This window comes from Microcaecilia unicolor, chromosome 7, assembly GCF_901765095.1.
Source record: "Microcaecilia unicolor chromosome 7, aMicUni1.1, whole genome shotgun sequence".
Lineage (NCBI taxonomy): Eukaryota > Metazoa > Chordata > Amphibia > Gymnophiona > Siphonopidae > Microcaecilia > Microcaecilia unicolor.
This window is the reverse complement of record NC_044037.1, coordinates 234,354,875-234,367,796: the sequence shown is the minus strand read 5'-3', so window position 1 is coordinate 234,367,796 and position 12,922 is coordinate 234,354,875. Positions and strand designations below refer to the sequence as shown.

The 12,922-nt window shown below is 47.0% G+C and overlaps 1 protein-coding gene across 1 annotated transcript in view; it reads right to left on the bottom strand.

Moving 5' to 3' along the window:
• The window catches only part of LOC115473687 (sodium channel protein type 2 subunit alpha-like), a 381,519-nt gene that overhangs the window by 316,252 nt on the left and 52,345 nt on the right, over window positions 1–12,922 (bottom strand). Inside the window, exons 4-5 of the mRNA XM_030208710.1 lie at window positions 8,703–8,821; window positions 7,867–7,956 (exon numbers count right to left, since the gene is read on the bottom strand). Coding sequence (XP_030064570.1) covers window positions 7,867–7,956; window positions 8,703–8,821 — 209 coding nt within the window. The remainder of the gene's footprint in view (window positions 1–7,866; window positions 7,957–8,702; window positions 8,822–12,922) is intronic.

The following is a 12,922-nucleotide window of genomic DNA, read 5'->3' as shown; positions in this document are numbered from 1 at the left end:
TTCTAGGAAGCCAGCAAGACTTGGGAGATATCCTCTGACAGACAGAGCAGCAAATTCTAGATTCTCAACATCCAGGTCATGAGGGCCAGAGACTGAAGGTTGGGATGTAGAAGAGATCTCTCGTTCTGCGTGATAAGGGTCAGAAAACACTCCAAGGTTCTTCAGAGGAGATCTGCCGAAGCCAGTAAGGCACGGTTAAGATCATGGTTCTGTGGTCTTGCTTGAGAGTTCAGCAAAGTCTTCCCCACAAGAGGAATGGGAGGACAAGCGTACAGCAGACCTGTCCCCCAATGCAGGAGGAAGGTATCTGATGCTAGTTGTTTTTGCCTGCCAGATAAGTGATCACAGGAACATGCCATGTTGGTGAGCCCAGCGCCACATCCGGACAGCCTACTGACCAGGGCCGTGCCGATGCGGTAAGCGAGGTAAGCGCCGCAGGGGGGCGCCCACCTCTGGAGGGCGCCGCCGCGGTGCTTACCCTCGCCCCGCCGAGGCCTTTAAATCTTTTGGTCGCCCCGGGTGTCACCAGAAAGGGGGGTGCCGCCGCTCCTCCCGCTGCTCTTCATCCTGGCACCCCCCCCCCCCCCGCACCAGCCCTTTAAATTTATTTGCCGACGCGATAGTGAGCGCAGCACCTCGTGTGGAAGTAAAGGAAGCGGATCCGATCATCTCATTGGGCCTTCCCTCACTATCCCGCCCTCCTCTGACGCAACTTCCTATTTCCTCTAGGGCGGGACAGTGCAGGAAGGCCCAATGAGATGATCGGATTCGCTTCTTTTACTTCCACACGAGGTGCTGCGCTCGCTATCGCGTCGGCAAACAATTTCTTTTTAAAGACGGGTGGCAGGGAGAAGACGAGGCAGGGTGAGGGTGGGGGACAGATGGGGTGACCGTGAAGGTGGGGGAGGACTCGGATAGCAGAAGGGACTGGGTGGGAGACAGATGGGGTGAGGGGGACTCGGATGGGCAGAAGGGACTGGGTGGGAGACAGATGGGGTGAGGGTGGGGGCACTTGGATAGCAGAAGGGACTGGGTGGGAGGCAGATGGGGTGAGGGGGACTTGGATGGGCAGAAGGGACTGGGTGGGAGACAGATGGGGTGAGGGTGGGGGGCACTTGGATAGCAGAAGGGACTGGGTGGGAGGCAGATGGGGTGAGGGGGACTCGGATGGGCAGAAGGGACTGGGTGGGAGACAGATGGGGTGAGGGGGACTCGGATGGGCAGAAGGGACTGGGTGGGAGGCAGATGGGGTGAGTGGGACTCGGATGGGCAGAAGGGACTGGGTGGGAGACAGATGGGGTGAGGGGGACTCGGATGGGCAGAAGGGACTGGGTGGGAGACAGATGGGGTGAGGGGGACTCGGATGGGCAGAAGGGACTGGGTGGGAGACAGATGGGGTGAGGGTGGGGGGCACTTGGATAGCAGAAGGGACTGGGTGGGAGCCAGATGGGGTGAGGGGGACTCGGATGGGCAGAAGGGACTGGGTGGGAGACAGATGGGGTGAGGGTGGGGGGCACTTGGATAGCAGAAGGGACTGGGAGGGAGACAGATGGGGTGAGGGGGACTCAGATGGGCAGAAGGGACTGGGTGGGAGACAGATGGGAGAAGGGGCATGGAGCTGGAACTGGGGTCTGAAAAGTGAGCAGGAGGGAGAATGGGGTCATGCCTGGGGCAGGGGTGGATGGGAGAATCAATGGATCTGGAACTAGGGGCAGCCGCAGGTGGGAACTGGGAGCCGAAAAGAGGGGGCAGTGAGAGAGGGGGGATAGATCCTGGATGGAATGGGGAGTGAGAGGGAGGTCAGACCCTGAATGGATGGGAGGGGGAAAGAGAGAGGGCAAATGGTGAATCGAAGGAGCAGAGAGAAAGGGCAGACAGTGGATAGAAGGGAGTGAAAGAGCAGACAGTGGATGGAAGGGGGCAGAGATAGAGGGCAAATGCTAGAGGGAAAGGAGAGAGAGAGGGCAGATGGTGGATGGAAGGGGGAGAGAGAGATGGCAGACTGGGACAGATGGTGGATGGAAGGTGCAGAAATAGAGGGCAGATGTGGATGGAAGGAACATTAGAGAGGGCAGACACTGGAGAGCAGAGAGAGAGCGAAGACAGATGCTGGATGGAAGGAAGACGGTGAAAAGAAGATAAGGAAAGCAGAAACCAAAGACAACAAACTGTAAATATATATTTTTATTATTTTGCTTTAGGATATAGTATTTTAGCTGTGTTAATAAATGTTTATAAATAGAACATGTAAATAAGGTAATCTTTTTATTGGACTAATTTTAATACATTTTGACTTAACTTTCAGAGAACAAAACCCCCTTCCTCAGATCAGGATAGGATACTGTAACAGCACTATACTGTATTGACCTGAGGAAGGAGATTTTGGCCTCTGGAAGCTAAATGTATTAGTCCAATAAAATGGTATTATTTTATTTTCTGTATATGTTTTATTTCTATTTGTTAATTTGTAAAGTGGTGATTGGTATTTGTTAGTTTTTTCAAATTTACATCTGCTGTCTTTATATTTTGCACAGTACTAGGGGACATTTTCTGTTTCTGTGGTGTTGCATTGTATGCAGAGTCTGGCATCGGGGGTTCAGTTTAATTTTTGTCTAAATAGAAAGTTTATGATTACTTATCCTATAGTGGATTAGGGTGTATCTGTGTTTGAAAAAGACATGGCTTTCAGTTGGCATTGACTGTGCAGGATCTACGATCTGTACTATTCTGTCTGGTTTCGTTTTACAATAGGTGAATTGATGTTCTAGTGCTCACTGTAGTATTTAAGATGCTTTCCTTTTCCTTGTGTGACTCGTAGAAACGACTGCTTATGGTATGGTAAAATTGCTCTATAGGTCGTGAGTGTTTTGTATTCTCGGTATGCCTAGTACTGGATTTGGGGGGGGGGGGGTGTTAAACAATGACCGGCCCCGGGTGTCAACTACCCTAGCTACGCCACTGCTGCCGACGTCTCCCTTCCCTTGCACTCGTTGGTTCCCTCAGTGTCCCGCCTTCTGACGTCAGAAGAAGGCGGACACTGAGGGAACCAAGAGCGCAAAGGGAAGGGAGACGTCGGCAGCGCTCCGCTTTCACTGACGCTGCTGCGACCGGAAGTAAAAGATTTAAAGGCCCCAGGGTGCGGAGGGAAGGGCAGAGAGGCATGGATGGGAGGGCAGGGCCCAGGGAGAGGACAAATTGCTGGAAGGGATGGGGAGGGGAGAGAGGATTGCTGGCTATGGATGGAGGAGGGAAGGGCAGAGAGGGACAAGGATGGACATGGGGGCCCAGGGAGAGGACAAATTGCTGGAAATGGAGGGGAGGGGATAGAGGAGGCAAGGATTGCTGGCTATGGATGGAGGAGGGAAGGGCAGAGAGGGACAAGGATGGACATGGGGGCCCAGGGAGAGGACAAATTGCTGGAAATGGAGGGGAGGGGAGAGAGGAGGCTTGCTGGCTATGGATGGAGGAGGGAAGGGCAGAGAGGGCCAAGGATGGACATTGGGGGCCCAGGGAGAGGACAAATTGCTGGAAATGGAGGGGAGGGGAGAGAGGAGGCTTGCTGGCTATGGATGGAGGAGGGAAGGGCAGAGAGGGACAAGAATGGACATGGATGGGAGGGCAGGACCCAGGGAGAGAGGAGAAATTGCTGGAAATGGATATAGAGCAAGAAATGAAGAAGAAAGGAGAAAAGTAAAGAAATAAATGGAAAGGAAGCCCTGGAAATGGAGTTAAGAGGACAGATAGCAGCAGACTCAGATACTGGGCCAGCATGATCGGAAAAAGAAAGTCACCAGACAACAAAGGTAGAAAAAAATTATTTTATTTCATTTTAGCATTTGGAATATGTCCACTTTGAGAATTTACATCTGCTATCTTATTTTGCAATGTATAGCAATTTGTTTCTAAGAATATTGCTGACAATTCCTTTCAGTGTGGCAAGTGGTGAGCGATCATTTTCATGGGGGGGGGCGTGATCATTTTCACGGGGGGGGGGGGGGGGGGGGGGGCGCCAACTGATAGTCTGCAGGGGGGCGCCAGAGACCCTAGGCACGGCCCTGCTACTGACACAGAGGGCATGATCCGGTGCCCCCTTGCTTGCTGGTGTAATACATTGCAACCTGGTTGTCTGTTTTAATGAGCACAATTTGGTTGGACAGCTGATCTCTGAAAGCTTTTAGAATGTTCCAAATCACCCGGAGCTCCAGAAAATTGATCTGAAGACCTGTTTCCTGGAAAGACCATGCTGAGTGTAAAGCCATCTACATTAGCTCCCCAACCTAGGAGAGATGCATCAGTCGTCACCACTTTTTGTTGCTGAGGAATTTGGAATGGAAGTCTCAGGGTCAAATTGGATCAGTCCACCAGAGTAGAGAGTGAACAAGGTCTGGAGACACTCGGATGACATCTTCCAGATCTCCCATAGCCTGGTACCACTAAAAGGATAGGGTCCATTGGGTGTCACAAAAACTGTGGAAGCCATATGGCCTAACAATCTCAACATCTGCCAAGCCGTGAACTGCTGAGAGGCTCAAACATGAGAGGCCAATGCAACTAGATTGTCTTCCCTCGGTCCTGGGAGGAAGGCTTGAACCATCTGCGTATTGAGCAGGGCTCCAATGAATTCCGATTGTTGTACAGGGTGAACATGGGACTTGGGGTACTTTATAAGCAACCCTAGTAGTTCTAGTACCCGAACAGCTCTCCACATGGATTCCCGAGCACTGCCCTCCGACTTGCTCTTTACCAGCCAATCGTTGAGGTAAGAGAACACATGGACTCCCAGTTTGCATAGCGATGCTGTGACTACCGCTAGACATTTTGTAAATACCCTGGGAGCTGACACGAGGCCAAAAGGCAACACACGGTACTGGTAGTGATGTGTTCCCAGCCGAAACTGAAGATACTTCCGGTGGGTTGGAAGTATCAGAATGTAAGTATATGCATCCTTTAAATCCAGAGAGCATAGCCAATCATTTTCCTGAATCATGGGGAGAAGGGTGCCCAGGGAAACTATCCTGAACTTTTGACCAGGAATTTCTTCAGGGTCCTTATGTCTAGGATGGGGTGCATCTCCCCTGCTTTACCTGGAATAGAATCCCCGCCCTTCCTCCCCCGTGGAACGGGTTTGACCACATGGGCCAGCAGAAGGACAGACAGTTCCTCTGTAAGTACCTGCTCGAGCTGAGAGCTGAACTAACGAGCTCTCAGTGGACAATTTGAAGGTTTTCAAAGCCAATTTAGTGCGTATCCGAGACCAACTATTTGGAGAACCAGTCAGAGGTTGTAAGGGGCCACCTTCTGTGGAAAAACTTCAGCCTCCCCCCACTGGCAGGTCATCCAGTGCGGACACTTTGACAGTGGCTATGCTCTGCTGGAGTTAGTCAAAAGCTCACCCCTTGCTTAAACAGGGGAGCAGCAGGGGCTTTCGGTGCATGCTGTTGACGAGAACAAGCACACTGGGGTTGCGTCTGAGCAGGCCGGTGAGAGGAAGTGATGTACCTATGTCTCTCTGAATAGTAGGCATCCCTCTTCAACTTGCCAAAAGACTTCCTAGCTGAGGAGGCTGAGGCAGAAGGTGCCAGAGGGAGAGAGAAGAGATGGCATCAATACGCTTTTTGATTTGGTCAGTGACCTCCTGAACCTTCTCTCCAAAAAGGTTACCCCCAGCATGGGATATCCGCCAAACTCTGTTGAACCGACTGTTCCAAGTCAGAAACCCGCAGCCATGAGTCTGTGCATTGCTATATCTAAGCAGAGATCCTGGAAGCCACGTCGAAAGTGTCACAGGTGCCCCTGGTCAAGAATTTGACATGTCTTCTGCTGCTTGGTCAACTGGCACACTGACTTGGCCTGCTCCGGTGGGAGAGAGTCTGCCAAGTCCATCAACTTGCGCACCGAGTCCCGCAAGTAAATGCTCGTAAAGATTGTATATGGGGCACGAGCATTGAGGCCTGGAACACCTTCCTCCCAAGAGTCCAAGGTCCTATTTTCTCTGCATGGGGGTGCCGAGGCATAGTCTTTAGAACTCCTGGCTCTTTTGAGAGCAGACTCCACCACTATGGAATTGTGAGGCAACCAAGACCTATCCAAGCCAGGTGTACTGTTGATCCGGTACTGGGTGTCAACCTTCTTGGGCATGACAGGGACCAACAGAGGGGACTCCCAGTTCCTATTGAGGACTTCCTGGAGTACTTCGTGGAGAGGGACAGTCACAGTCTCCCTGGATGGAGACGTGTAGACTAGGACCCTCAAGCATCTTAGCCCTGGGCTTGTCCTCCACTTCCAAACGAAATGGAATAGCCTCAGCCATTTCCTTTACAAAAGAAGGGAACGAAAAGCTCTCCAGAGAAGAATTTCTCCTTTCAAGTGGAGGGGAGGGTTCAGGGTGGATGCCATAGGATTCATCCTCTGAAAAGTACCGTGGATCCTCCTCTAACTTCCAGGAGCATACCTCATCGGTGAAAATTCTAAAAACTCCTCATGGGATGGCTTGGGATGAGCCTGCCTCTACCTGGAAGAACCGTGTCCTCAAGAGAAGCGTCGAGGAGTCAGCTCCCACCTTGACTCCACCAATGTTGAAAGGGTACCAGCTTGGATGGCTGTCAACACCGGGGCCGAACGTAGCTCTGGATGATGCACTGCAGCCTGAGGGCCAAGCGGGGCCACAGCGGGCTGGAAGCTAAGCGCAAGCACCCCCAATACCGATGCACACAGCTGCAAGATGCCATCCAGAAGCTCAGGGAGCAAGGTCCGGATACACTCATCGAGGGTCAACACTGGGAAAGACTGGGGCGTTGACTCCGAGACAGACTGCAGAACTGATGGGACTGAGACAGGAGTCGGGTCCTGGCTTTCTGGAGACAGGCACACCAGCATCTCCTGGATAGAGGGGCTTCCTACCGGCATGATGCTTCTCGGGTGCTGAGCCCCTCGACACCCCAGAGCTCCCGACTCCATGTGACGAGGATGACAGATGCCGATACTTCTTGGCCTTTGCATGAAGCTTGGTGTCGAGACTCCTCGATGCCAACGAAGACAATGTCAAAACCTCACGTCGCCTCAAGATCGGGTGCAATGCTGGTCAGTCCCGGGGGCCCTGTCCAGCAGTCGGCGACGAGACATGCAGACCCACTCGACGTACTACTGCTCCCAGGGTCTCTGAGCCTTGAGGCAGCCATAGGGACCAATGCCGATGTCAACACTGAGGACACGAACTTGGCTCCAAAAACCTTTTCTCGTTGAGCCTCTCTGGACAGTTGAGTCCTTTTCTTCATACAAAGACGAAAGTCACAATTAGCAGGGCTATGGTCAGGCCCTAGACACTGAAGACACCAGGAATGGGTGTCCGTGCTAGAGATTGTCCGATTGCACTGGGTACAGTGCTTAAAGTCACTGACAGCTTTAGAGGACAGGGACAGAAAAACTTCTGACGCTAAATCAAAAGATGTGATGGTGCCTGAAAAAGGGGCAAGGCACCAGGAAAAAAAAAATGGGAAAGATCTGACCAGAGACCAGGCCTAAATGCAGCCTAGTGGAAGGAAAATAAAGGAATCTTAATCTGCAGTAACTGTGCCCAAACGGCAGGCGGAAAGGCACCTGCGCAGTGGAGCATGTCTCGCACTCCATAAAATATATTTTGGCTTGTCATATAGCCCAGACAGGGGCAACAAGGTGCTGCATTACCCACTTAATGCCCTGCTTGTTCTCGGAGAATGATCAGTTGCCAGTGATGATAAAGCTTGATCTAGTGACAGTCTGAAGAAGTCTCTCCTTCCAGGCATTCTCTGATTTTAAGTCACAACAAAGGCCACAATATTTTGAAGTTCTTAGTGCAACAATAATTTTACAGAGAATGTATTCACTTACTCTACATTCTTGGCCCATTCGGGAGGGTTGCTCAGTGTCATGAACACACAGTTGGTCAAAATAGTGCACATAATGAGCATGCTGAATAAGGTAGAGTTTAGTCAAGGAATCTAAATGAAAAGTCTCATAATACAACAGCAGACACTAACATTTAAGGAATAATTCACTAAAGCATACTAGCCCACACTACCATTTACCATAGTTTGATATGCCTTTTTTAGTGAATTCCCTAAATGAAAATAATGGGGATCGAAAAGGACTAAACGCGCATAACCTAAGGTAATGATAGTGTGGGTTACTGAACCTTAGTAGATCAGCTCCCTACATTTTAGTTGTTAATATCTTAAAATTCATCAATGATTTTGTGATATTAGCTAGTAAAATGATTATAAAGAGGTCTATTCATGAATGACTGGTTCAGAGTAGCTTAACTGAAAATTAACATACATGTTATTTAATGTGGGCCCATTCTATCCTGAGGGGCCTATTCCCTAAATAACTAACACACACACACACACACACACACACACACAAACACACATCACCTATGTTAACATTAAGGCTTACAGGACTTTAGTGAATACATACCCAAATATCTTAAATCAGGTTACCGGAAAATACATCTCAGGACATCAATTAATAGATGAACAAATCATCACATTACATAAACAGCTAGAATTCAATAACCTAGGTGGCTCTGAGTTTCTACAACAAGCACATTTTATATATCAGAAAATAATATGTTCACAAGTTATAACATAATAGAACAAATTTAGAGAATAAGGAACCAATTATTTTGCAGTACTACATTTAAATCAACCACTTAAAAAGGATATGAATGTACCAAAACTTTAATAGCCAGTTTTCTAAGAGGATTGAAAGGAGTTAAAATGTACAAGGCAGATGTGGCACTGAATCGGAAGATTGCCTTCCCTCTATTCAATACTATAAAAGTCTGCAACATAAAATGAAAGACAATTTAATATATAATATACAATGGTCTTCACCTATTGCATTGTAAGTTGGATCACCAGATACTTCCTATTAATTTAAATTCTGCATTGAGTATTCCAGTGTAAGGAAATTTGTACAGGAAACATAATTAGAATTCCTTCTTCAAATAGTATTTATGTACCTTCTCCTCCTCTCACTCAGTTGCTTCACTGGATTATCAGAGTAAACCACAACATGCTACATCAAGTTGTAGGATTCAGTCAGCAGTTTTTGTGGAAGAGTTAAAATTTTGTGCTTTAAGAAAATATACCTTAAAAATTAGTTTTAGACAGAACTATAGAGCTAACCAACTGCAAACTTAAGCAAGACACGTATCAAGGAGAGAAAAACAGTATGATCTCCAGAAACGAGAAGTAACAAGATATTGGTTAGTTAGGTGGTGGCAACAGAAAAAAAAATTCCACCTCTTGTAACATATCAATGCAAGAACATCATCTGTATTCTGCTTTTCTGTGATCCTTGTTTATCTTAGCTGTTTTGACAAATTTTGGGTTATAAAAAGGCAAGCTTTGCTGATTGTAATTTGGAGATTATATGATTCAGGGAGACACTCTGTCTCTCTGGGTTCTGAAATTCTTCCATTGCTGGCAATATCACTGTACACAGGAATAAAGAAAGCAAATCGTATTGTAATGACTTTTTAGACTAATTCTTTTTCACAGCATTCTTGATTCAAGATAAATACTTACAGATCCACATATGTCGTGACTCGAATGGCCAACACCCTGATCACTGTGTTTGGATCAAGGATTATTCTGCCTTTTTTTTCTTATTTGAGTTCTGCTAAGTGGTGGTGGTGCAACAGGCTAGTAGTTTATGGAACATGGATGAATTGAATTTATTTTTAGCACTGCTGTGAAGTCATTATTGTGAGGATTCAATGTTGTGTATAATGTGGAATTCCTAAATTGTTCTGTGTAAGTACGTCATGTCTACATATTAACAGTCAATAACCATTTACCCTTCTGGAAGCTGCTAAAAACTTACCTCTTCAAGCAAGCCTACACAAAGGACGACTTAAATTAAGATCCTTCTGCACCTCCCGGATCTGACCTTATGACAGAACCTGAAATATGCTTCCTCTTTTACCCCTTTTTGATTTCATCCCTCTTCCAGCTATCATTATACATTTTTCCTTAATTACAACACACTATCCCAATTTACACCCTCTTCCCACTCCCTACCTCTACCACCTTCCTCCCTTATCCATCTTACTTACCCACTTTTTATTGCCCACATCTTTATATACTATATTCAGTTGTTTTAACCTGTTATATTTGTAAGCCGCATTGAACCTGCTAATAAGTGGGAAAGCGCGGGGTATAAATGTTACAATACAATACAAATTCCTGGTGTTTTTGTTTGACAGTCAGTGTTATGCTTACTTGTCTACTATTACTTCTGCTTGGTTGTTTCTTTATCTTTCTGTGATAGCCCTGTTCTCTTCCATGGTTTTAAAAAAAAAAATCCCCAATTACCTACTTGCTATTAGGCGAGCTAAATCTTTGTCTCCATAACTGATGTTGAGGCTGCAAGTCTGCTGCATTAGCTGTACAACACTGCCACCTTGTGACCAACTTGAATATTGCAGTTGAAACTTTGATTAAAGCTTACACAGGAGAGCCTTAAAATACAGGTGGTGTTTGTTGAAAGGAAAATGCCTGAAGCTTCAAATCCTCCCATTGAGATTTTGTATCCCTTGTCTCCTGTTTTCATTTTAATCATTGATGTTGATGATTCTGATAACTAAATGAAACTTTACCTATTCATTTTGATCCAAGGGGTTTGTACGTTCAAGTGTACCAATTTATTCTGTTAGGTTCAATCAGTAGCCAAATAAAGCCAAATTTTCATTGGCAGTATTACTAAAGGTTCATTGATTAGTTCCATTTACTTTCTGTACTACCCGTTTAGATTACTAGGCTTCACACATCTTATTTTGGGGTGAACGGGCTCCATTTACTTGGTTCCAGAGGGTCTCTAGGTAAGGGTCCTTACCCTTGATGTAGAATTCAAGCAGCAGATTCTGGTGTGGTCTTCTAGCTTAGGAGACAAAAGGTAAACTGACTCCAACAGAAGCGGGTGGAACCCACTCTGGACAAGCTCTGGCAGGAGTGGGCAGTACACACCCTGAATACTGTTAGAAGTGGGCAGATCCCACACTGGACAAAGTCTGACAGGAGTGGGCATAATCCACCCTGAAGAGATTCCATACGCTGTGGAATCAGAGAGGCTGTCTGAGGTTTTTGTGGGGGGGGGGGGGGGGGGGGCAGGAAAAGTGTCCCTAGCAGAGGAGTACATAGGCACAGGATGTTAGTGACTTCATTCACTTTCGGGGTCGACACTTACATGAGTGCTAATTATGGCCCAGTCACTTGTAAATACCTTTAAAAAATGGAACTGTTTCATGAGGGACAACCCACCTTTATGTTTTCCCATTGAAGGCACATTTAACTTGATGCTCTTGTACATTTGAGGGACACCTTGGAAACTAAGAAAATGGAACAGCATCAATGGGTACAGTATTTCGGGTGGTACAAGGAAGGTTCTAAAAGGTACGAGGCACATGCCTTGTCAGGACTGAAGGATACCATGAATAAACAAGTGACTACAGATAAAGGTGAAATGTTGAAAAAGATGGCTGAAATCAAAACTAAAGCAGATTATTTTGAACTAAAGCAGATTATTTCAAACAGAAATGCACTACATCTCTGTACTCAGCTCTCTCTCCTGAGTACAAAGGGGAGAGGGAGGCTGAGGATGAACCAATGGGCCTTCTATTGTCTTATCAAAGAGGGGCTGGAGACAGAGATGGTCCTAAAAAGTTTAAAGATGGTAAGATCCCTTTTCAATATCAGCCAGACTGGCTGGCTTCCTTTAATACCCCTTTAGAGCAGAACCCATTAGAATGATGGGTCTCCTTTAAAGATGAGGGGGGACTGGCAAACAGCAAAGCAAGGGAACACATGGTGATGTATTTGCTTTCATGGTCAGAACTTAAAGTTAAGACTGCTCACGCTATGCAGCTAGCAAAGTATAATGCTATGCCTTCTGCACAATTGAAATCTGTGTATGACAGAAACCTTGACCTCAGGCATAAGCCTGCCCTGTCATCACAGTGGCTCCCACCTGATAGGGAATCTGCAAATGTACATCCACTAAGATTATTGTCAGGGACAAATGGTAGGCAGCTCCTTGTGACCCTAGGCAAGTCACTTAACATTACCCCAGGTACAAAACAGAGACTATAGCGCTATAGAAATGATTAGTAGTAGTAGTAATCCCCACTCCCGGAGAGGGTGAATATTCCCCCGTGTGGAAAACTAGAATACTGGAGGGATCAATGCTCAGAGCAGGTTTCTTATAGACCTCCAGAGACCAGTATTGCCCAGACCTTGTACTTACATGAGGAGGCAGAAGTGGATGGCAGACTACTAACGTCTGTGCCTGATCAAGAAGAACCCAGAAAAGAACTCAAAAAGCCCCACTCTACTCTCTTATTCCTCTCACTGTAGAGTGTTCAGAGTTTCCCACTGCTTCCTTATCTGGGGAAATTGTTTATGCAGAAGGGTTGTCTGGCAGCCCTGTTTCACATGCTATATCTGAGCCAGTACTTGTGTAAGTAGGCTCCAAGTTGCAAGAAAAAGCTTCCCTGCCAACCTAATGGGAAAAGACCTTTTATGTCACCAAAGAAATACTATCAACTGCACTTATGATGGAGTGCTCCTGCATGTTCCAGATCAGCGTCTGTACATTTCTCTTGATGAGCCCTCAAAGGGAGAGCTGGATCCTGAACAGAAAGCACACCTTCTCACAGTCCCATCAGACTTGTGGGCCTCAAGTCCAAATGAAGCAGGACATCTACACACTGAACCAATCAAGGTCATTTTGGACCCCACCAAGCCATTACTTCGAGTGCCACAGTATCCCCTTAACCCCAAAGCTAAAGAAGGTATTAATACAAGACTTACTGGATCAAGGGGTCATATATCCCACAAAATCATCTTGCCCATACCCAAGCCTGGGGAAAAAGGTCTATAAG